At 40.2% G+C, this 25,295-nt stretch overlaps 3 protein-coding genes across 3 annotated transcripts in view; 1 reads left to right on the top strand and 2 right to left on the bottom strand.

The window, feature by feature from the left end:
* LOC125893405 (carboxypeptidase Q-like) overlaps window positions 1-19,403 on the top strand; it is a 30,047-nt gene extending 10,644 nt beyond the window's left edge. Inside the window, exons 9-11 of the mRNA XM_049584067.1 lie at window positions 1,053-1,148; window positions 1,641-1,746; window positions 16,694-19,403. Of these exons, the coding sequence (XP_049440024.1) occupies window positions 1,053-1,148; window positions 1,641-1,746; window positions 16,694-16,854 (363 nt within the window). The 3' untranslated portion in view covers window positions 16,855-19,403. The remainder of the gene's footprint in view (window positions 1-1,052; window positions 1,149-1,640; window positions 1,747-16,693) is intronic.
* On the bottom strand, window positions 1,744-4,545 carry LOC125893410 (uncharacterized). The gene is made up of 3 exons (XM_049584074.1): window positions 4,135-4,545; window positions 3,646-3,751; window positions 1,744-3,516 (listed from the first exon to the last, which is right to left on the bottom strand). Exons 1-3 carry the CDS (start codon window positions 4,444-4,446, stop codon window positions 3,317-3,319), a joined length of 618 nt encoding a protein of 205 aa, XP_049440031.1. The 5' UTR covers window positions 4,447-4,545; the 3' UTR covers window positions 1,744-3,316.
* Window positions 19,404-20,740: 1,337 nt separating the features above from the next.
* On the bottom strand, window positions 20,741-25,120 carry dscc1 (DNA replication and sister chromatid cohesion 1). Its single transcript, XM_049584070.1, has 9 exons — window positions 24,781-25,120; window positions 22,981-23,149; window positions 22,702-22,836; window positions 22,478-22,568; window positions 22,135-22,273; window positions 21,904-21,956; window positions 21,619-21,773; window positions 21,205-21,353; window positions 20,741-21,058 (listed from the first exon to the last, which is right to left on the bottom strand). The coding sequence occupies exons 1-9, from the start codon at window positions 24,948-24,950 to the stop codon at window positions 20,947-20,949; spliced, it is 1,173 nt and encodes a 390-aa protein (XP_049440027.1). The 5' UTR covers window positions 24,951-25,120; the 3' UTR covers window positions 20,741-20,946.
* Between the last annotated feature and the right edge of the window lie 175 nt (window positions 25,121-25,295).

Raw genomic sequence — 25,295 nt, 5'->3', positions numbered from 1 at the left:
GATTTTTCTTTGTGCAAAGGATCTAAACAGCAAGCCAGGTTCTTTAGAGCTTTAGCTGCCTATGATGCAGTTGACCCCTACAGGGTTCCCATGCATTTTTACCAATGAATGTTCAAAACCTTCCCATATCTTTTCCACTTTATTTAAGTAGTATAAACTAGGTAACGTTATGCTGAAATAGCGATCATAGGGCGCAATAGCGAGGCTCTTACTCCAGGGGGCTTTGTCCATAAGGCATGGGAGCAAAAATGTAGCATGGAATATGGAATGAAATTTGTCTACTAAGCTGTAACTTTATCTGGTCTGGCTACAGCAGGCGTGAAATATGTGCTGACGCTGGCAGCCTGTTGAGCTGTCTTTTGGTTATCTTGATGCTTTTTCCCTTCAATATGGCTGACCGAACCTGTTTCCCCCATGTTGCCAACGTCAAGCGTTTTGGTGCAGAGCTCACATCCAGCACAGGGAGTATCAGCCTCTCTTTAGTCATGTATTGTATTTGCAGTTTGAAAGCCATACATAAATAAACACATACTACCCAGTTATTTGCGTATACAAAAACTGCTAGCTAACTTAACTTGCTTGTTAGACATTCCCAGTACCAACTAGTTGCACACACTGTTGTGTCACATGATACTAGTGACAATTCAACACAATTTTCCACAACATTTGGAAAAGTTTTCCAGGAATTTCATGACCATGGGAACCCTGCATACAATGACCTATACTGTCAAAACAGAGGTATGAGTTAAGTGCATGTTTTTAACCAGTGTACTGTAACACTTCTAACGTTCAATACATATTAGGAATTTTCTCAGTACGTTAGGGCAGCTGTACCAGCAACTCCCAGTGACTGGTTGAGTGTGATTCACCTCTTGAAGCCTTGTATGAGGATTACTGAGTGGTCCACTGTTTCCATTGGCTCAAGCTGGTTTTGTTTTTAATCATTCAAGCACACCTTAGGGTGTTTTTTATGACTCTGTGGCCTCTCTTGGTTCTTCACCTCCTGTATCTGCTCTGTGTCCTACCCTTTTTTGCTTCCTCTCCCCACCCAGGTAAACATGTCAAACTTTGACCTGGTCATGGAGTCTGACATGGGGACATTCAACCCTGTGGCTCTGCAGTTTACTGGCAGTGATGCAGCACGAAAGGTAGGATTGAAAACACAACAGTATCACACAATTAAGTATTTATTCAGGCATAAAAGTCTGAATTCTGCAAAGCACAGAATCTACAAGGTGGTGTGAATTAATATTCAGTGCAGTGAATGTGCTGTTTTCCCTCCATCTAATCCCTACTGAATATTACTCCTACGTTCAGACCATTGCTGCCTAGATTGGACATTTTTAACTAGTCTCAACTTTGAACTTCTGATTTAACGTCAGTGTATTTTAATGCAGAAAACTCACGCTTAACCACTGAGTGACTGTATCTTCGATGTAGATGTGGCACTGCAACGTCTTGTGACATGCTGAGTAAATGTTCACTTTTGTCTTATAATCCGGTGTCTGAATTACAAAAGCCACATAATTAAAAAAATAAGACAATGCATCTTGAAATTACACTACCATGTTTGAAAAGAGCTTGTGTGTAACAGACTATGCAATGAGCTGAGAAGCACTAAGCTGTGTCTGTATCAACAGGTGATGGAAGAAGTGGTCAAACTGTTGGCTCCCATTAATACAACCAAACTGGAGGTACACGGAGAGGGGACAGACATCTCACCATGGCTGAAGGCGGGGGTACCAGGTCAGTTCAATCAATGTCTGTCTGTCTGCAGCTAGCAGCAAATGTTCATGATACGATGATTAAGCAAAGTGAAAATTCATCGTATAACAACTGGAGCCTCTAACTTTGATACAATATCCTGAAAAATATCAATAGTAAATACCATTTTTAAAAACCATGGGGAAAAACTGATATTGAGGGCATACAAGTTACATTTTTAGTTAAAAGAGAACAAGGCTATAACAGCAAAACTACTTCTCTTGACTGTAGTAAACAATAATGTTAAGAGAGAAGAAGAAGAAAGCACAGCTGGTACTGGTGTATCAATACTGCAGAAAATGAGTTTTGAAACCTTTTCAAATATTCAGAATGAGTATTGATAAATCGATATTTTTGACAACACTAAACACAGATACACTTAAAATAGGAAGTATCTCATCCTAATTTTGTGGTTTAATGCCCTCTCTTTTCTTGTAAAAGTGCTGTGTACACAGAATCACATCCTGATTGACACGGTGTAAAATAGGGAAGTGTGGGCAGATATTCACTGAGGTGGAATTTTTAAAAAATCTGAATTGAAACTGACCTCTAGTTTAGCAGTAAGGGTGAGAGACTGTATAGAGCCATTACAGTATAGTTACATTTGACAGATTTTTGCTTTTCTGAATTGCTAACAGTGAAAACAGATTCACCAATGTGAGGCTAATATCTGGCCGTGTTTCTTTCTTTGTGGCTTTTCTGGAGATTTAGTGGTCCGAACATCCGCCCTGCCTCTGTCTAGTTTTTGTAGAAGTGAAATTGCAATGTATACAGAAAGATTGTGGTGTAAATTCTAGACAAGGAACAGGAAAAAAACAACAACCTATGTAAAAATTTCAGTACATAACAAGGCACCACATATGTTCCTGCTTTAAAGTAGGAAGTGTGCTGTATGGATAGAGACAGTTTTCCATTATTGCACATCTAATAGTTCCTAAAGAGCAGCTGAGGGTTTGATGCCTTGCTAATGCTAATTTCCTATAAAACAACGTATAGACTCAAACAGAATTAATCCTTCTCAATCATGACTTGTGGCCCACTAGACGTATGAGTGTGTGGCGACTCTGCCTGCCTGTACTTTCTGTGTTCGGGACATTTATGGGTGTGTACCCCCACAGCGTTCAAGTGGACTGCAGCAGGCATCCAAGAGACACAGTGCAGAAAAATGCAATTGCAGTGAGGCAAAATGCCAAATGAGAGTGAATCTGGGGTTGGCTTTTACTTTCACTTTTGCCAGCAAGCATGTCTACACACAGTAACTGACAATCCTGCATAGTATTCCTATAGGGACATCTGTCTGTATAGTAATGGCTGCACAGGAAGTGAAGAAAAAAACTAGCTTAACACCAAAAATCGTAGAATAGCACCATATCAGTTGGACACAGGTTACAAATTGTTGCACAGACGCTGTTTTCTATGACCATACCATAAAAATGTAGGTTCCCAGCTGTTGTAATTGTTCCATTCATTAATCTATCATTCACCCACTCTTCTTCATGAAGAGACTTCCAAAACACACAGCTGCTAACCCACGACAGTGAGTCCTCGGAGGTCATGCTGAATAGTCTGGGTTGTGATCCACCATAGATGAGCTGCATTCTGAAGGGCCTCCCTCCTCGTCTGTAAGGCTGAGTCGAGGTCTCTTGGATGCTCTCTTTACTACTGTTGGCTGCAGGAACAGTACTGAACTGTCCAAGGGATAGGTGAGGGTGCAAACGCCACAATCTCTGCTGGGTATTTTTGCCTGGGTACCTTCAATGCACACACAAACAAATAGTCGTTCTGTGAGTGGTGTGTGTGATTTAGCAGCATGCATGCATGAGCTATTTCAATTAGGGAAACTGAACAGCAACAAGATATTGAAGTTACAAGTGTACAAACCTCTGCTTTTGACGTTTTTCTGCTGTGTGCCGATTGATCTCCTCTCTGTAGGGTCAGTTTGGGAGGCCACGTGTCTTAAAATTATAGATGTGCTGCCATCATTGTCCTTAGTACAGAGAAAAGGGAAGCAACACATCCATCATCACAAATATCGAACAGAAGAAGACTGTAAAAGTTAGTTGCGGTTTTAGGATAAGTGGTGCATCCTTAGTTGCTGATCATCATAGAAGACTAGTGGTAGTTTGACAGTGTGATTTTATTGTTGAAGAATGTCTGAGTCATACACAAAGATCATGGATGTATGAATGAGCGTGGGAAACTGGACTGTAGTGGACCAATTTAAAAATAACATGTAACAAATTGAGTCTGTTGTCACTGTAGATGTATACTCAGGATATCATAACAGTGTGCTGTAACTGTTTCAGGTTAGACGCGCCACAGTTATTTGTTGTAACGTTTTCAGCACTAGCACTAACGTTAGCATTATACCTCTGTCGTGTGTCGGTGTTGTGCCGCCCTCTGTACGTCCTTTTCTATGGTCGCCTCTATTTCTGCCGTCTGTTGCCACTTTTTCAAATTTCTCAGAGCTTCTTCCACCCTGACTAACTTTCGGTAACATTTGCCACAAATCCTGCGAGACAACACCCCGGGTCTTTTTTGTAAAATGACTCCAACATCGTGGAACCGCTGGGACAACGGGTTTCCCACGGAGTTCACAGTGAAGAGGTTTCTTGAGTTTGTTATCACTCCTTTCACCATCAGGTTGGTTCTGCATAACCGACAACTTTCTTCTGCCGACATTATGAACGTTTGCTTAGCTACTCGCTTAGCAACCGGCGTTAGTGTCGACTGAAGATGACGTTGCAGGTACGGCGCGTAAATTTTACGTCACCCACACTTATTGGTTCACGAATGGCTGGTGTTTCTTTTCTTATTTATATTATTTATTTATTAATATAAATGTTGTTTTGAAAATAAATAAAAAATTAAAGTATTAAAATCTGTCAATAAATAATTAAATAAATAAACGTGAATTTAAAAAATACAATAAAAAAAGATTGAGAGCTGTTAGCTCACCTAAACCGCAAAAAAAGAGGGAAAGAAGGAAAGATGGCTTGTAAAAAAACAGAAGAACTTTAATTTGCTGCTTGGCAACCAGACCACTCCTTTATTTGTCAAAATGTGTAGCCACACCCAGCTAATAAAAGGGACTAGGCGTTTAATTGGGAGTTGGCTTTTAATTGTTTTAAAAGTTTTATGGTGTTCTGGAGATGTCTTACTCAGATCATCAGAGTACCAAATATTTTTAAGGATTAAGTAGTGAGTTTTTATAACATAAAAATTAAAGTCAGGTCATTTCACACTGAAGAATAAATGCACTGATGTTTCATCAGCAAAAAATAACAGGAGGTATCAGTGTCAATTGGTATGTAAAGTTTTAAATAAAAGTATGTGACAAGAGCAGAAGTATTTTCCAATGTATCTCTTCTGATTGTTAGCTCCCAGAGAAGTTATTTCTAGTAGCTATTTTGTTTTTACTTTGAGAAGATATATATGAACAAATATGTTCATTATCACATTTCTTACACAGTATGTCTGTGCCAAAGTAATGAGTATAGTGCATCTAGAATGCCATCTCCTCCTCAACATTAATTAAATTAGTCCAGACGGGATGGATTTGATTGAAAAAGTATTATTTAAAGAGAACTGTCTAATTATACAAAGCTCATAGGACATTTTAAGGTCACGTTCATCAGAAATTGACACATTAGAGATAGTATGACTGTGGAACAATTAAGAATAACAGAGATTTATTCCTGATGGGTTTATTGCTGATGAAACGGTAAGTTTGTCCGGTAACATTTTGAAACTTAAGACCTTAATCTGTTTCTTTTAAATAGTTAATCAGATGACTCTATATTTTTCATTACACCTTCCCAAGGGTTTCAAATGTATTATGTTTTGGTTCCTTAGTGGATTTTGGCTGAATAGAGTACACATACTCCAGCTGGGTGTTCACTTGTTTTATAAACTGATTTATTGAGGCTTGTATGTTCTTGACTCCAACAGATAATGGTGGTGTCTTCCTCCAAGTCTTTGTCCTGTATTCTTTCAGTAATAACATGCTTTCACATTTTTTTTTTTTACAGATGCCTTCCCATTTCATTATCATCCCAATACTCTTGCCAGCCACATTCTTATGAATCTAAATTCAAATTGTGGAAGGTGTATAAAATGGAGTGTATTGCAAGTGAATTACTCTACTTACAAGTCATCGAAGCCTTAAGATGCTTTTGGAAAACTCTGCCATTCCCTTCTCAGACCGTGTGTACACAGAGGTCTGCAAACATTAAAAATACTTTTACATAATGAAATACAAAAAAAACCCCTTACTAGATAAAAAAATAAGAGATAACACATACTCAGTATAACGTAAGTTTTATTACAACACATTTATGAAACATGTATGTGCTTTGATTTTTCCTGTAAAAAAAGACAAAGAAAATCCCCTCTGTACATAGCCAGTTGAATAATGAAACCCAAACAACAGGATCCAGCTTTACTAAGGCTGCTGATAATTTACCAGTCAACACTGAAATTACAGATTTAATGTTGGCCTTCTCTACAGCCATTATGATACTAACGGCTTCACACAAAAGTTATTGTTTCTTTTTTGACACCAAATATTGTAAATGAACTAACTTCGTGATGTAAAACAGAATAGCAGAACTCAAACTGAATAACCCTGTCAAAACAATTACTGTGCATCTACTTTCTGTCAAATATCAAAGATTTTCACCTGTTCCACCCGTTGGTTTTAAATTACCATCCCAAATTTAGCAGCAATGGCAAGAAACTATACCAAGCCATTACCGTTTCCCTCAATTGTGGATTTTTGATAGTGAAAATACGCATTTGTCTTGTTTTTCATCTTAGTGGCTTTTACACAGATTAAGTGGTTTAAACATTTTCCCCACTTCTGTCTAGTTTCAGCAGAAGTGAAATCACACTTTACTCAGAAAGACATTGTGGTATAACTTGTAGAAGAGGAACTAAAGACAAAAAGAACATAAAAACATTTGAACCTTCTGGCAGACAACAAAAACGTCTCCTTTTTAAAAAGCAGTAACGAACATGAGTTAGTCGCCTAAAGATGCTCAGTTATCTTTTATGAAGTGTTTTCATAGTTCGATTTTTCTCCTTTCCACTCCCCTGACGCTCAGTTTTCACATTAGTAATGTTGTTCTGCACTCGAGTACACTTGCGCCATCATCTTCGTGACACTTTTGTTATGCTAAAGTGTAGGAAAGAGTGCCGCACATGCACACCGCTGCTCCAGGAGCTGTCATCAGCGGGGACTGGTGGAGAGGCAAGGTGAAGGTCTGCTCCAAGCCAGAGCAGCTTGAAGGCAGAAACAAAGCTGGATCTCGGCCAGTCGGCAACGAGCTGTGCTACTGTCTCATATAGAAGCAAAATTAAGAATGTTTCATCAAACTCCTTGTAGTTGGGTTAAATAGGAGTCCGCTTTTTTTTTTTAGTTACGATTGGTTTTCCCACTTGATAGGTATTGTACCAACATACACATGAACTTACTTGAGACCACCTTCTCAAGTGGTCTAGGGCACATATCGGGACACTGTGTGCAGGTATGGTACACCGTGTTCATACTAATCAAACAAACTCAACTTTGGGGTCAAGTGAATTCGGATCAGGGCTCGGGTCCCTGATGTGAAAGCCCCCTTAAACAGTTCCATCAGAGCAGCTGACAGCTTGGAGTTTGCTCAAGTTTTCAGCAGTCCTAATCGTTCACCAATCTTTCATTCACCAACTCCTCTCCATGAAGAGACATCCGAAAAGATAATAAAAGAGAGAGACACAGCTGCTAACCAATGACAGTGAGAGTCCCCAGAGTAACATTGAATCTTCTGGTTAATGAACCACCATAAACAAGCTGCATTCTTAAGGGCCCTCCTCCTTTTCTGTAAGTCGAGGTCTCTTGGATGGTGTCTTTACTACTGTTGGTTGCAGGAGCAGTAATGGACTATCCAAGGGGAAGGTGGGGGTGCACACGCCACAATCTCTGCTGGGTGTTTTTGCCTGCGTAGCTTCAATGCACAGACAAAGAAATTAGTCATTCTGTCAGTTGTGTCTTTAGTAGCAAAATGAATGAGCACACTTACTATTACAGTAAGTAAGATAAAAAACTTAACAAATTTTAATATGGTTTTATGATATGCAGAAATACAAACCTATACTACGAAAGTGACTCTGCAGAGTTTTCATAGATAGCTGTGTGCCGACTGATCTGAGTGGTCTTGTCTCTGGAGGGTCGGTCTGGCAGGCTACATGTCTTACAGCAGGCAAAGTCTGAGAGAAAATGCCAGTGATGACCTAAACATTCACACAGGGAACAACGACACTTTATGCATACATCATCACAAATAATATGTGAAACAATTGAATGCTTTGTGTATAGTTGAGAGGTATCCTGTGAGGTCGACGTCTTCTGGGTTTATGCTGTGGGCTGAAAGAAATAGTAAAAGCAGATGGCAATGCAAAGTCACCTTCAGAGAGATTTTATGGTATGCTTTGGCAGTGCAGAGGTGTACTTAAGATGCTACAATTAAAAATGAGAATTGAAAGGAGAGTGGCAAAAGAAGTAGGAAAATTAGATGAGAGGCGGCCATTACTGTTCTGTCCAAGCTTTTGTTAAATGTTTAAAGGTAACATCAGCCTTAGAGATAGGGCAAGGAGCTCGGACATCCAGAGGGAGCTCGGAGTACAGACGCTGCTCCGTTGTGTCGAAAGGGGTTAGTTGAAGTGGTTTGGGCATCTGATCAAGTTGCCTCCTGGGTGCCTCCTGTCAGAGGTGTTTCGGGCATGTCCCACTGATAGGAGGCCCCAGGGCAGACTCAGAATACACTGGAAGGATTACATATCTCATCTGGCCTAGGAACGATTTGGGGTCCCTCAGGAGGAGCTGGAAAGCGTTGCTGGGGAGAGGGATGTCTGGGGTGCTTTGCTTGGCCTGCTGCCCCCACGACCCAGCCCAGGATAAGCAGATGAAAATGGATGGATGGATATAGCAATTGGCCCCTCTTTTTAATTTATCATGAGTTCTTCTTTGAACATGAATGTATTTCTGAGTTACAGGAGCCTGTTCTCTGGCCAACACTTGTTGGATGGCCTGCTCTCTATATGGGCCCCAGTGTCCAAAGGGCCCCTGTGCAACTGTACAGCCTGCACTGTCCCTGACCCTGCACTGGGTCAGGGACAAAAGAAACTATTCACTTTCTATATGCCACCAGATTAAACCCATGTCTTTAAATGGGATACTTTGTTGCCCTGTGGAGGGCAGTAATCCACTCCAGAGCAGAAGAGGAAAAAGTAACACAACAGCTCTATGCTGTTGTGTGCTGGGGCAGCAAGCTGAGGGTGGCAGACGCCAACAGATTCAAACTGATCCGCAAGGCCAGTGACGTTGTGGGAACGGAGTGTGACTCTCTGATGGTGGTGTCAGAGAGGAGGATGCTGTCTAAGCTACGAACTATCTTGGACAATGTCTCACACCCACTCCACCATGTGCTGGTCAGGCACAAGAGTACTTTCAGTGGGAGACTCATACCACCAAGCTGTACCACTGAGCGCCACAGGAAATCATTCCTGCCTGTGGCCATCAAAGTGTGCAGCTCCTCCCTCTGAGTGGCCCTGAGACTTTTTCACACGCTGCAATAATCTAATGTAACTTGTGCAATAACCCCATTTCACCCTGACTGTATATATTCTGTTTGTGTAAATAATCTTGTTCGGCTTACTATATATTTATTTATTTATTTACATTTATGTTTGATAATTCTTGTTTATTTAACTATATATTTGCAAATACTATTGTTTATATTTCTTATATTTTCACGTATCTTTCCTCTCCTGCAAGGAGCACCTGTAACATAAATAATTTCCCCTCGGGGATCAATAAAGTATTTCTGATTCTGATTCAGGTGGGGAGTTAGTTGCTGAAGAAGCATGGCTGCATCACCAAGCATTAATCCTGCAGACATGCCTGCAGACTATACATTAGAGCTTACCCCTAAAAATCGGCATCACACACCAATTTCGCAAGAGGCCATGGGAGACTTCTGGTTTCTGATGTAATAAGCAACTTTTTCCTCACTGTGGCTGGAGCAAAGTCGTCACCTGATGCTAACCAGACTATCTTAGCATAGCATGGCTGCTGTACCAGGGACCAAACCATCCACACTATCCTCATAGACGCATGTTGCAGACAATATTACAGTCTTTCTCCACATATACCGGTAGGTTGGCGACAAAACACGCTGAGCATGCAACAACTGTAGTTGCTGATGAGTCGATAGTGCAGTTCAATGGTGCCTCGGTCACCAGAGCTTCATTAGGGAATTTTGAAGCATATCTCGCTTTGAACTGACCCAGAATATTAAAACATTATTTCCCAAGGTGTATTTGTACCTTGGGTCACATACAACATATTGCTCCTTGTCATGGATATGTTACTAAACATAAATTTCAATCTCTGTGTTTTCAAATGTTACGATGTAGGTTAGGGACACTGAGCTATGCAGGTTTTTGCAGCCAACACGTGAACCAGCAGTGAGGAGCAGGTTAAAATGCATGTTTATTGAACAATAACAAATATATCAACACCCGGAACCCCCCGGCCAGTTTCCTAACACCTGCAGCTATGAGGTGAGTACATTACATGTTTTATTTGAATGTAGTGATGTGACTTTCCGTGCTGAGGCTTCGAAGCGTGTGTCGAGTAATCCAGGAAGTGTTTCCGCGATGCGCGTATCGAGGCTTGTGTCGTTTCAGACGAGTGACGTCATTGGTGACGTCCTAAGCCTCACTGGCCGGCTGTACCACGTGACTGGTTCGGGAAGTTTCGGGAGTATTTGATAGCTATATAAACCCCATAGGTTTCATTCAAAATGTGAGGTTGTGAGAGTTTTTGACAGTTGAGAGTTTGGATAGTTTGGATAGTTTGGAGAGTGTGACCATTGTAATTTCAAAAAGTTAAGGTTTAAATCTACAAAATACAATAATACAAAAATAATATAGAGTGTAAAAAATACACACTATATTGGGGCGTCGGAGGCTTAGTGGTAGAGCAGGCGCCCCACGTACAAGGCTGTTGCCGCAGCAGCCCAGGTTTGAATCCAGCCTGTGGCCCTTTGCTGCATCTCTCTCTCCCCCCCCTCACGCCTCCCTGTCCTGTCCATTAAAGGCAAAATGCCCCAAAAAATATATCTTTAAAAATACACACACTATATTAATATAGCTGCATCATATCTTTACTGTTACTATAATGGAGAGTAGATTTATTCAATTCAGTTTAAAAAGTATATATACAAACCACTAATTGTAATAGCTTTTTTTGTCCAGTAGATGGCTTAGTAGAGCAAATGAAGCATCAAGAAGCTTTGCCCTTGAGTGAACCAATTTGATGAAAAGCTTCAATGCTTCATGAAGCTTCATTTGCCCATCACTATTTGAACGTTTATGGAGACGTAAATCTCTTTAGCCCCTAGGTGCATCTGGAAAAGGGGGGAGCGGCGTTTGCTCCAAAGCTAGCTTAATGTACAGACAGAGTAGCGACACCAACCGTATGCTGTGCCGTAGTCGGGCCCCGTATGTTTGGAACAACTCCCCTTTCTAGCCGAAGGCTCTTTGCTAATCCAGCATTATACTGTCCCAAGTTTGAAAAAGAGTCCGGGGAGAAGTGTGTAGCGCAGACAAACAAGTTGGACGCTGGAGCAACAGGAACATTGCCGTTGAAAATAAAATGAATCCAACTGTTCCTCACATTAGCATCACCAGGTGGAATGATAAAAATATTTTTATCTGGGTTTTGGCAGTCAACCACTGAACAGTTATGTCCTCCGGTGCCCGTAGCTCTCGTTTTCTTCGACATGCTTGCCTCTGTTTGAATTAGGCCAGGTAAAAATACAAATGGCGGATTTGCCTCCTTCTCGCCGGAAAAAAGCGGGAGTGGTTTACCTCTGTTGCCTCCTTAGGAGCCTGCATTATTGTGGTGAGGCAAGGCTAGCGCCTCCTCGGCTTCTTATTCACGTCAATAATAAACCCAATCCGAAATCGCGTTTTTCTCCCCCTCTGGTGAATTCATGGGGGAGGAGGAAAGAACTGCTTTGACCGGAACACATGCCAGCTATTGTCAGTGAAGGAGAGGATTGAGGAATAACTCACATGCAATAACCTGGAAAAAATGGATTTTCAGGTGACGGAGGAGTGGGAGTGTACGGTGGCTAACACTACCTAGCACACTGCAGGTTAGTTGGACACAGTCAACAGATAACACAAAGGGAAATAAACTTACAGGCAGACCAACTTGTAGGCTCGTACTCGCTGTGTCCCCGGGATAGATGGACGGGACAGCATCTGGCTTCAGCACAAGTTTTGTGGCAAAGCCCATCTGTTTTTGGGTGAAATTCTCAAAACAGTGCTCGGGGAAATGGCTACTGCAGATCCGAGTTTTCTCTGGAAGCTTGTCCGGCACATTGCGATTTTTCCAAATAAACTGCACCCACTTCTCTCGGAGTTGCAGGTCCTTTGGTAATACATGCACGCTCACAATGTCGTCTTTTGCTGCGTTGCATCCGAAAACAAAACACGTCTCCGCCATCGTTTTGAACAGTCCTGTTTGTATAGAAGATAACTGAGGGAAATGACCCGGAAGTGATAAAGTGGCGGCCTTAATAAGAGCTGTTATGGAATTTTAATATTTATCAAGTCTTCCTTTATATCTCCTGTACCATACGACATGCAATGCCGTCCCACAATTCTTTGCAGTAGCAGCGTTTAAAGGGGAACAACACTTAAATTAAGAATTTCAATATTATTTTTATGTCCTGATAAAGTTTAATCAATACCTGTGAACATGAGCTACTCTCTTTCAAAGCCAGAAACCAGAGGAGTAAGTTTCAAACTTGTGATGTCATAGGGTACAAAGTCTGGAGCTGCTCCATAGACAATGAATGGGAGCCTGATTTTTGTTGACCCACATAATATTTTTTTTATTTTTTTTTGTACCCAGATGAGCAGAAAATGTACCCATGTACTCAGGACATTCCCCTGGGTGCTCTCAGTGTCATCACTAACATTTTTTCTCAATTCTTTGTCTGTGGAGCAGCTACAGACTTTATTCATTCATTTATTTTCTGTAACCACTTATCCTGTTAGGGGTCACAGGGGGGCTGGAGCCTATCCCAGCTGACAGGCACGAGGCAGGGTACACCCTGAACAGGTTGCCAGACTATCACAGGGCTGACACATGGAGACAAACAACCATGTACGCTCACATTCACACCTATAGGCAATTTAGAGTCATCAGTTAACCTGCATGTCTTTGGACTGTGGGAGGAAGCCAGAGATACACACACAAAACCCATGCTGACACAAGGAGAACATGTAAACTCCACACAGAAGGGCTCCCTCATCCCGGGTTCGAACCAGGAACCCTCTTGCTGTACTATTTATCACATCATCTCAAAGTCAGTGGGTTTTTGGTTTGATGCCTGAAGTAAGGTCTGTGGTAAACACAAGCTTAAGAGACTTTACGTTTTTGTTCTATGACATAAAATATGTCAGTAAATATCCCTCGCGTGAATTTTGAACACACGCCGAACACAGTTAGACAGCCTTACTGCAGTGGTGGTGGCCATAGTGTGGTTTGTTTATAGCCTCATGTTAGCATTTTACTTGTGGCGATTTCATTTAGGCTAAAAAAATATATAAAAGTGTTGTTATTCAGGAAGATTATCTTGCTAAAGAATATGTGTAAGTATCATACACATTTGTTTGCCACACAGTTTGAAAAATCCCATAGATGTTTTGACGAGGGAACCAGGGTAATGCTATCTTCTGCGTCAGCCTACAGAAAAACATCATCCCTGGAGCACTCTTGTCTGGCCGTTCTTTGGGGAATCAGCTATTATGTCACATTACACAACCACAGCCTGTATTAGCAAATACAAACTTCAAAGCACAATTGAGTCAATATAAAAGTTGTTTACTGAATGTTGTGGTGGTTTTTAAGCTGTAATATTAACTATTATTTAGTAGTTATAAGCTATTTTGATGCTTTTTATGCACTCTAACACCTTTGCGTTCAAAGTACAAAGAAATCCCAGTTTTAATCAATGTATTTCTATTGTGAATTAGAGAAAGGGCAGCAGGCCGTCCTGCACCCTATTAAGCGTTAAGGCCATAAGTTAAATATCAAAAGCCTAAATATAATTTTTCTCCCCTCCACCCTTTTTCCTTCACTTAAAAACACTTTAATCCTGACCTCCACTTGCCCTAACCTCTGTAACTCTTGAATCATAGCCCTTCATTATCTTCATATTTCCTGCATGAAATCAGGACATGCTCCACTTTCTCCTTTTCTTGGCTGCAATAACCAACTGTTGGTTGGATGTTTCTCCATGATAAAAACTGAACTATTCGAGTGTTTTCTGTTAATTCCACTAATTCCACCCCTCCAACTTTTATTTTGGACTTAATGCAAGTCTTTTTATTGCACTATCCAAACACTGTTGCTAATTTTTGATTATTTACCTCCAAATGATGCTTTCCCCTCGCATACCTCTTGTTTGGTCGCTTGGAAAGCCCCGATATTATGGCTGTTATAGGTCTCGTACCATAAACCAAATATAATAACACTCCATTGGACAGGTTAAAAATGTTAAAAGCTTAATTTTCATTGGATGGGGGTCAATCAAAAACATGTCCCCTCTTATTAGGCAGGGGCTCAAACCGAGTCTGGCTTGTACACCTTGGTGAATGATGAAAGCCCTGCAGGCAGGAGCTGTGACGTCATTTTACTCACCTGTGTCACCATCTGTGCAGTGATAGGGACAGCGTCTGGGGTTCAAGAGAAGCTGCTTTTTGAAGCCCATCTCCACCTCTGCATAGTTGCAGAAGCAGTCCCGTGTAAAGTGGAGATTGCACACATAAAGAGAAGCAGAGGGTATGTTGAGCCTTCCCAGAGCCTGCAGCCAGCGGTGCGCCACCTGTCTGGCGGCCGGCAGGGAGTGCAGCCCTTCCATGCTCTTACACCCGGGATAAGCACACTTTCAACCCATGTCTGACAGATGACTGCAGGGTTAGCTAACAAAGCTAAAAACAAACTAACTTCAGTTTCTTTCTTTGGATTGATTGGCATTTGCCAAGCTTATTATTTTTGCTTTATTGTCACCTGCTGGACTGGAGTGTAGATTGTTAGATTTGTAATAAAAATAAACAATACAGTCCCATCTATGACAGCATAATGCATTCATCTGAGAAAAACGACTTTATGAAAAACTATACAAATATATGATGATATAGATGAGGAAAGGTTGTGTTAGGGGAGTACATATTTATTTTGTAACACTAGGTGGTACTTGGACTGTAAATAAACTGGGTTTATTACTCCTTTATTAAATTGGGTGAAATATATACTGGGGGTCGTTGTATATTAGTTGTAAATAAATTTAGGAATTTGTTTAAGTAATATATGAGTGAAAAGAAGAAATGTAAAGAAGGGGTAGTGACATTTAAGTTTTACTTCTACCTACTCCTTTTCAGATGCTGTTATCTATTTTTTATTTTTGGTTCAAAATACATTCATTCATTCAAAGAAACCCATTCTTTTTCTGAATTTATGGAAAAAAAAATCTGCTTGTTTTTCTGAATTCACAAGATGATCTTAATATTTGATATTATTATGAGATATTTATCAGCCTGTTTTTTTATTTTATTTATTTTTCCCCAGTAAAACAAGCTGAATCCCCCTCCCCCCATGAAAACTTTTCAGAGTTTTAAGAAATGTTTTTATGGGAAAAATAATCTGCTCCTTCTTTTTTGAATTGAATCCCATTATTTCTCATTTTTGTGTGTTTTCAGATTTCTCGAAATTCTGAGATAATCTTAATAAGGCATCACACAGAGAAACAGGACAAACATAACTCTTTTTTTTTCTCTCAAGTGAAAGCATTATGCCTCTGTACCCAAATCAGAGTCCACTTACTAGCCTTTTCTGGTGCTTTCAACCACATAACTTGACCTTCCTCCGCAGATGAAGCCTGCTTGGTTATCAGTTAGCTCAGTTGCTGTTAGAATTTCATCTGTAGCATCTTGTTAGTGTAAAAATGAAATTTAAATTTCAACCATAGAAATAGTAGCTTCACAAATCAGTCCCAAAGTCAGTGTCCACTGTTAAGCTTTTTCCACATCTCCATTGTTCACTCCTAAGCGGGCAGGAATCCAGAGTGAAACACAAGCAAAAAATATAAATTAAACCATGGGGCCAAATTGGAAAACATATCGCTAACTTAATCAGATGCTGTATACACTCAGTGTTCTCTAGAAAAAGGCAGAGCTGCCATTGCCTTAAACACAATAAACTGGAACTCGAACCAACTGACAGTTTAATGGAGTGTATAGAATATAATTTACTATCCCACAAAGAAGATTTAATGTTAAGTTTTGCCAATACACTCAAGCTCCCACTACACAAGTACATACCACAAGGTAAAGTAATGAAAAGGTTGTTTATGCCAACACATTGTTGTTAAAATACTGATTGTTTCCTTATAATAGCAAATCAGAGCAGATCTGACAGTCAAAAGAACAAATTGATGAGTAGTTGAATAGAAATGTCACTGTAGTGAGAAGTGAAAATTGTTTTTATTGAAATGGGGATTTCTTTCGTCTCTTTTTAACAATTTCTTAGTATTAAGTGGCTTTGGTTGACTTCCACATGCTGGGACCAGACTATGCATACCGCTATGATGAATTCTGAGTTAAAAGGAATTTCACCACTCCTTGTATTAATCAGATCTGCTTTCCTCTTCCACAGAAATGTCTTGGAGGATTACATCAGATGCAGTATTAATGATTCTTTTCAGATGTAAAATGTCATGACTTTGAGTTTCAACAGCTGACCTCTCAATGTGTCCAGCATTTAGTGGAGCAGTTTGTATTTTATCTTTGTCCTCCATCTCTCCTCCAGGTGCTAGCCTCCATGTTGCGGACAGTCGGTACTTTTGGTTCCACCACAGTGAAGGTGACACCATGACCGTTCAGGATCCTCAAGAGATGAACCTCTGCTCGGCACTGTGGGCCGTGGTCGCCTATGTCGTGGCGGACCTGAAGGACATGTTGCCCAGGTAGCCAGTTAGCACACAGGATAAACAGGAGGACAGGAGGACAGGATGACGGCTGTGGACGGCTGGACTGGTTGTTTCCAAAACACATCATCAAATCCAACTTCTATTAAAGAAAAACTTGAGACTGAATGGATTGAGTTTAAAGAGTTAGAGTAAATCTTTGTTTACAAATTGAATGTGACTCATGTCTGGATAAAGAAGTGAATCCAAGAGATAATGATGAAGAGATTGAGTGACTTCTCTGTACATTATTTTGAATGGAAAGCATATGAAAGTCTTGTCAGGACCAAAGATAGGGCATGTAAAAGTTTTATTGAAATCCCAAAGCAACATAATAGATGCGTATATGATCATGCTACATGATGTTGATTCTACTGACAGAGAAGAGCACGTTATACTTTGAAGGAGAGACAAACTGCATTTTTTCCCAAGTAAAAAGCTGATTTTCAAAATGCTGGGTCACGGATGGAGACTATACCAAGAAAATTAGAATAGTGGCCTTTCTCAGGTTATGTGTTTGACGTAAAGGAATACTTTACCCACAAACTGACCATTTGTAAATCAGTTACTCACGCCATGTTATCTTGAATCCTTAAAGAAAACCTTTTCTCACATGCTTCCAATGAAAATAGCCAACATATTGATTTACTGATTGATTAGGCACCACGTTTAACAACAGCAACTCATGCAGTATAATCCAAGTCTTATTTATCCAGCCGTATGCTCAGTATTTCCCAAACAGACAGCCCTTTCTGATGGGGTACTGAACTGAAAGTGGAACTATGCTTCCTTTAAAGCCAGATTCCATTGCCAAAAACAGTAATTTTACCTCACTGACCGTGGGAGCTGCTCGTCTGGCACTGCCTCTATCACTTAGTTTGTTGTTTTTATGGGACTTTGGTGTTTGAAAGAGTTAGTTTGGATTCACCAAATTCACACAATAACACAAACAACCTTCTGATGGAGGCAGTGGCAGACCAGCAGCTCTCATGTTCAGTGAGATAAAATTACTGTTTTTGGCAATGGAGTCTGGCTGAAGAGAGCATAGATACAATTCACTTTTGGGTAAGTTTTGAATAGTAATGTTTAAGTGAAAATATATATGTTTGGGAAGTACTGAGCACACGACTGGATAAATGAGACTTGGATTATACTGCACGAGTTCTGTGAGTTTGTAAAAGGATGTTTTGACATAGTTTTGCTGTTGTTAAACGTGGACCACAGTAAATCAATGTGTTTGCTGTTTTACGTGGAGGCATGCAAGAAAAACAAAGACTTCCTCACAAATTCAAGGTAACGTGGCATGACTAACTGATTTACAAATGGTTATTTTGTGGGTGAAGTGTTCCTTTAATGCCTTAATGTGCTGCAAAAACAAACAAGCAACAACTATGAGCTCATTAGTAAAATGTGTTGCTAGATTGTAGAGATGTTTGAATGTCCTCTAATTCCTGTAAGTTTCCAGTGTAAAGGGAAGAAGGTTACCTTTGAAAGTTATAATTCTATAGTGTTTATGTATGGGTTTTTTTATTTTTAATTCCTGCCAACAATCTGCTTAACTCGGGACATTTTTTCCTTAATGCCACATTTAGAAGATGTTATGTAAGATCTGACACTGAAATAAATATTGCAATATTGTGATATGATTAAAACAAGTATTAATCATGGCTTTACCCCCGTCACTCCTATCTGCTCTTCTGCTGAAATACTTTGAATTTTGCCAATCTTGTAGTTTCTGATGATAAAAAAAGGAATGTGATGCAAAATGAGATGCAGCTACTTCATGGAAAGGAGAAATGGGGGGAGGAGGAATGGAGAGGAGGATGGGCGAAGAGCAGATCGGAGATCATACGGAGGAGCGGATGAAGTAAAAAGAATTAATCATGTCACACATACACACACACACACACACACACACAGCTGGGATCTTTCCACCCTATGAACTGATAAGTCAGCACTCCCCTGAGGGGTGATGTCAGGGTGAGTCAGCTGGCCAGGGCACATAAAGTCAGCTAGGAAACACAGATGTGTGTGAGTAGGTGTGTATCTGTGTTAAAAAAACGCTGTGTAGCTTCTGTCTGCTGAGCTCTTCCTCATGTGTCGGTAACACTGATTCACATGCAGACAGTTGTGTTAGCAAAGAAACACACAGTCTGGTGATGTTAAACACACACTGAGTCACACGGAAGCACCACTGAGGAAAACCACATGCACAAATTAACGTGAGAAACACAGACGGGACTGGTTGAAAATAAACATTCAATTTTATTTAAACGGGGTCAGGTTTCATTAGATGATCTGTAGAAATCCAAAATGACATTTTAGATTATTTAAAGAACATTTCACCCCTATAGCAGCCAGTGTGATCTAGTGTTATTTTAATGTTTTCTGAACCTATTCTGATCTGTTTAAACCTGATTTGTCACCTTGTATGTCTTATTGTCATCTCACCTTTATGTATTAACTTGATCAAAAAAGCATTTCCCCCTTTTTCTTGTCTTAATACGTGTTTCTAGTATTTACAATTTACATTAAACACCTTTTAGTGTTAAAGTTGAGCTGTCTTTTCAGATGTGTTGTAGCAGCTCTAATCATGCTGTGAACAATCAAGAAAGCGCAGGTAATTTTAGTGTTTGACCTGTATTCAGCTAGAGATGCTGACTATGTATGATTCACTCTGTGTAACAACTCAGTGCGGCTTTAATGTAGTCACCTCAGTTAACTGTCTTGACAGCTTTGTTTTTAATGAAAGAAAATGAATTTTAACTCAAAGATCTGAGTCATAGATAACACCAACAATTTGGTAATGTAGCATTACTTGTTCCACATCTCTTGATGTGTACATGCAGTACATAATATATATATAATGTGTTCAGCCCATTACTTAGGAGCTCTGGAGTGAGAATGGTGTAGTCAAGCAAAAATGAGTGGCAGTGCATTGTGCTCTTTGTGGCTCATTATGGATTAACCACTGATTACTTTTGGAGATTGTTCACTCTACAACAGGGATACTCAATTGGCTTTGCTTGGGGGCCATTTGCAAAATGACAGAGGGTCAAGGGACAGTCCCAACAGCCCTGAACAGGTATGGTATACACAGAGAGGTTTTAAGGGTTTGTGGACATTGGGGGCTTAGCCTGGACCTCTGTTGGGTCTTCTGTGGGGGTCCTCCCCTGGTATAATTTTGATAAACAAGGTCTATTTTGATCATTGTAATACATTCTAGCACATTGTATACATTAAAAGTAAAAAAAAAAAAAAATCCTGTGTTAATCAATTTGGTTTTGGGTCCACGTGGCACCCTGTCGTTGGCTAGATTTAGTCCACTGGCCATACATTTAGTATTGGGGTCTGTAAAATGTTGGCAAAAGAAATGCCTAGATTTGATGGTGACATCTTGTTTTGAGTCAGTTTACTAAGAAAGGAGACAAAGACAGCAAGAAAATGTTCACACTTGAGTAGCTGAATTTTGATGATTGGTGGTGAAGTGGTTTCAGCTCTAAATGTGACTGAGACTTAGAAGTCATTAATTTGTGATTCTGTGAATGATCTCTCTTGCCATTTGAATACAGTACACAACAAACAATGCAGCTGGATGTCAGCCAGCACATACTCTATCATCTAGTCAGTGTGTGGAGCTCATACTGAAACTGTCAGCATAGAGCACCACCTTGTGGACAACCTTCAGCACAGCACCTGGTAAGTTTGACAATTGTATTTCAATTTTCTTGCTGGAAATGAAAAAGGAGCTAATTTGTCCAACTCAGATTAATAAAGGGAAATAGAAGACTGAGCAAACCATTCATGTGATAATATGAAATCTTATTTTATTACCAACAAGAGGCATTTTACAAAGACAAAAAACTGAAATAACAAAGATGCTGCTTAGTTTTAGTCACAAAAACACTAACGTAGCATTTCTAGAAGTTTTTTTTTTTTATTTACAAGTTGCTGCAAGATAGTTCACACAGCTAAGGAATTTTTATAGACAATTATGAGTTAAAATAATTTTGAGAGTTGCAAAAGTCACTCTGAGAATAAACATAACCACATTAATTCTCAAATATAGATTCATTAAACGTGCCAGTGGACATGTTCATGTAGCCACAGGCCTTCTGGAGTTAAAGACCTTGATCCCATTTTGCAGTGAAGATCGAGCATATTTGGTCAGCAGAGCTCCAGTGGTCTGTTTCTCTCCACACAGGTCCCTGAACGAGGAGAAGGAGGAAGCATCAGACAGTATCATCAGATAGTCAAAGATATAACTTTTCCTTATGACTACATGAATAGTAAGGTCATTATGGTTATTCTTTTATCAACTGTTACCATAATGTCCGAAATGGATGACACCTACTGTATGTATGGCGTGATGTCGTCCTCTGTCCATTTCTCTCTGAGTGTGAAGAGGTGGTTGAAGCGCTCCAGGGTGTCCTCTGGGAGGTCCTCTACCCGCAGCAGGCAGATGGTCTCTGGACGGGAGTTACGGTCCACCAGGGCGACGCTCTGGAAGATTGACAGCACGACAGTCAGTTTCTCAAGAGGTTAGTAATAATGAGTGGAGAGACACAACTGCAGAAAGTCGCTCTTTTATTACAGAAGCATGATTATCCAAGGCCGGTTTCAGAGTGTGAGATAGTCGAGGTCAGAGACAGATTAAAACGGGTTCCTAAGATGCATTAAAATGCAAACTGGCTTTAAAGAGAATCCCATCTCTTAAAAGTAAATTAAAAAAATATGAAGTGAGTATATAAAAGAGGTACAGGCTAACCTTTAGCTGGTCCAGTCTCGTGCTCATACCCTCTGGGACGCTCTGCTGCCAGACCTCCTGAAACTCCCTCAGGTTGAACTTGACAGCGTTCTGCAGCAGCATTAGCGCCAGGCCCCGACACACCTTATCCTCATGCAGTGCATAGAAAACTTCGTCTATGTAGAGGAAGGAGGATGCAGGGATGTTAGTACTTTGTACTTTCAGATTGTTGAGGATTCTAGTACCAATTTACTGGTGAAAACGTAATGTCTGTCTGTTGAGTTTCCATAGGTTATTTTTCTTTACCGTTTTCAGTGTAGCGTGTCCCGTAGCAGTTCAAACAGTGCTCGATCATCTCTCTGTGAAAGAGAATATCATTAAAACCTGGCTGATGCTCAGAAATACAATATAACCTCATTGGTTATGTTTTTGTTTCATAAGCTTCAGTGCTACAAAAAAAAAAAATCAGCCCTGATTTAAACTGTTAATATTTTGCCTCTCCCATTGCGTGAGCATGAGGATCAGATGTAATCTTACTTGGGCTCCAGTGGAGCTAGCTCTTCCAGACTGGTTTGAAGGGGAACCTTGTTGGAGGACCAGGACTCAGAATCCACCAGCTGTGTCACATGACCAAGCAGCTTCATCTCGTAGTCGAAGTCCAGCACACGCCAGTAGCCTGAAGACAGAAAAAACTATCTTTAAAAATCTGGTAGGTATTGTTTTTTATTGTTATTAGTAGATAGTGCTAAGAGAGAGAGAGAGAGAGAGAGATTGTATTTATCAAAGCTTCCTTCCTGCACTGTACCTCTGGGAGACATCATTTTTAGCATAACTTTATCAATAAATATACATGTTATTAGTCAAAAATATCACAGTTTACCATCTATCTGACAGGCATGGATGGTCTCCAAGTGGGTCTTTAGCTCCTCTTCACTGGCCTGGATCCTCTCCAACAGATCCTGCATTGTGTACTAGTAACGGAAGAACATCATCTTAGTCAGTTATGCTCTAACATTTATGGTTTAAAAGACATTAACATCAAATAAACCCCATATACACAGTCCCACAAGACATTAATGACCTCACTGTAGAATATGTACTCACCCTGTTTTCTGTACTCTCCTCCTGCCCCCGCAAAGCTGGTCCGTCATAAGGATTCTCCATTAAAATCTTCTTCAGTTTCTTCAGTTTAGGACGCTGTTTCCTCAGCTCCCAGTAGCTGTTGCAAAACCCCCAGATCTACGACAGAAGCAGGATAATGTTCATGTATATGAGACGTAAATATGACTAACCAGTGTGTGTATATGCACCCAGATATTGTGTCAGTCTGTGTGGGTGTTCCAGCATACCATGCACGTACCTGTGAGTGTGTCATTTCCATACCTGAGTGTGCACCACATGAGAGCTCTCCTGGCTGTTGGTGAGTTGGTCTGGTGTTCTGCATCCTGGTACAAACAGCAGCAGGTTGGATGTGTCGGCTATTTTTAGGTCGTAGGTCTTGTCACCACTACAGAGCACTGCACGCTCGTCAGTATCCCCTCGAATCACTAGACTGGAAAAGTGAACATGATTGTTACATTTATGCATGTTTACATCGATCCTGATCATGCATCTTGTGCCACTACACTGCAGATCAGCTAATAATCCTCAACTGCATTAATCATATGAGTTAAAAAGGAAAAAGAAGACAGTTGAGACAGAAGTTTACAGAGTATGTGCTCTTACCAGGTTTTAAATTAATGAAGTTAAGTTTTAATGATGAGTATATTAATTGATTAGTCAATCTAAGTAAAATAACCTGACAGTTTTGGGAGTTTATTAGTATAATTTTTCTGTTTTCTATCACTGTAAATTAAATAACTTTTTGATTTCGGGCTGGTGTCAGCAGTGCTGGGGGTGATGCATTACAGTAATATATTATGTTTAAGCACTAACAAAGTAATACAACGCATTACCAACAGGATTTCAGGTAATATTATTACATTTACAATGTCACATAACACGTTACCACCTGAGGTAAACTCTTCATGGTTTTAATTTTTTATTCATCCACGCTGATCCATACAGCTCCACTTCTACCAGTGCGCCACCATAAAACATATCACTGAGATTACTGTGTGTGGTGATGTCACTACAGACTACATTAGAGAAGGGTGCCAGTGATCGGCACATCTGAGTGATGCAATACTGTGCGTTAATCATGTTCAGTATGTTCCCATTAAAACACCTGCAACGTCTACAACGTATCCCATTCTGCTTTTGTGTCCTAAGGCTGCCTGAAAGCAGTGGGAATAAGGAGCTGGCCTCCAGTTTGTTTTTGCCTCGTCCTGGTGATCAGCACATCTGGATGATGTTAGTTTATGTTGGATGTGTTTCCATTCACATCTCCTACAACTGCGGAGCAAAGCCAGCACACCATCCTGCTCTTCTGCACAACTCTCTCTGTGGTGCTGTTGGAGCTGACCGGCACACCAGGAACCGGCAGGTGGGTCTTTCAGCTTGAATGTATTAATCTGTGCTCGTCATAGTGATGTAATTGCATGCCGTTCTGTTTATTGTACTAACCTCAACATTTGTTTATTGTGTTTCATATCACAGACCCACAAATATTTATCTTTATCTCATAATTATCAAACTGTGATCCTCTGTCTGTGCCTCCCTGTGTACGAGGCATTTCATTTATTTTAAAAGGTCTAGGCTATTTAATTCTTCTATATCATCATGCTATTATTAATATAAGCAGTGGATTTTAATACAAAGTGGTAACCACTGTATGTCAATGCATGAATGGGTCAGACCTGCCCAACACTGGATTTGAAATGAACTGTAATAAACTGCAGCTTCTGTACTTTGAAACAACATGATACTCATCCATTTAAAATGCCTATGAGTTCTTCTGAGGAAATGTTGGTGAAAGTAACACAGAACTAGTGTAATAAGTACCTTATTACTCTACACACAGTAGTATTGTAATTATTACTTTCGAATGAAGGTAACTAGTAATATGTAATACATAACATTTTGAGAGTAACTTGCTCAACACTTTGTCAGATGAAACATGATTTTTTTAGACGTCACCTTAGGCTTTGGGGAAATTAGTTAGGGTAACGTTAACACAAGTGTGTTTCGCCACATGCAGACCCAATAGGTTGCCTACCTTTATTCACATTATTAGCACCTTACCTTTCTCCAGCCTCTATGTGTTTGCACAATGTGTCGTCCAACTCCATCAGGCAGTAGTCTGCAGATGAAACGTGTTCTCCAAAAGACAGACAGTGGATTGTTTTCTGTAGATCTTCTTCTTTCAGCTTGGCGATCTGCAGAGTGGCCTGAACCTCCTCTAAAGTCCTCATTTTGGGTCAAACGGCAGGTTATATCGATAATGTTTTAATGACTAAACTCTTTTTAACTCGCGAAACAAATTGTCACAAACTACACTTTTACCAATGTACAAAAACTAGTCCAAACTAATGTTAGTTTGTGGCAGTAGTCAGTGGTTATCAAATTTCCCCGCTCTCTTTCTGTCGCGGGAAGGAAGTGTGCTGCGTTAAAGGAAGTGCGACGTCAAAATAGGACCGGGTAGAAACTATTATTCAGCGGAAACTTAAATAAATGCAAAAAAATAAAACAAATATCCCCGACCTTTAATTAAAAATGTTGCCGTTAAAACTCAGCAATAATTAGGTTGACCGCAGCCA

This window comes from Epinephelus fuscoguttatus, linkage group LG8 (assembly GCF_011397635.1).
Source record: "Epinephelus fuscoguttatus linkage group LG8, E.fuscoguttatus.final_Chr_v1".
Taxonomy (NCBI): Eukaryota; Metazoa; Chordata; class Actinopteri; order Perciformes; family Serranidae; genus Epinephelus; species Epinephelus fuscoguttatus.
The sequence above is the reverse complement of the archived record's forward strand: the minus strand, read 5'-3'. Positions and strand labels throughout refer to the sequence as shown.

What these genes read in the sequence shown, in the direction of transcription:
- dscc1 (XM_049584070.1), bottom strand. Translation starts at nt 24,950, where the DNA reads ATGAGGACTTTAGAGGAGGTTCAGGCCACTCTGCAGATCGCCAAGCTG. An exon ending in CTCATGTGGTGCACACTCAG is followed by an intron (nt 22,837 to 22,980) that starts GTATGGAAATGA and finishes CTTCTGTCGTAG; the next exon opens with ATCTGGGGGTTTTGCAACAG. An exon ending in GACATCACGCCATACATACA is followed by an intron (nt 21,059 to 21,204) that starts GTAGGTGTCATC and finishes CTCCTCGTTCAG; the next exon opens with GGACCTGTGTGGAGAGAAAC.
- LOC125893410 (XM_049584074.1), bottom strand. Translation starts at nt 4,446, where the DNA reads ATGTCGGCAGAAGAAAGTTGTCGGTTATGCAGAACCAACCTGATGGTG. An exon ending in AACACCGACACACGACAGAG is followed by an intron (nt 3,752 to 4,134) that starts GTATAATGCTAA and finishes CTCTGTACTAAG; the next exon opens with GACAATGATGGCAGCACATC. An exon ending in GAAAAACGTCAAAAGCAGAG is followed by an intron (nt 3,517 to 3,645) that starts GTTTGTACACTT and finishes TGTGCATTGAAG; the next exon opens with GTACCCAGGCAAAAATACCC.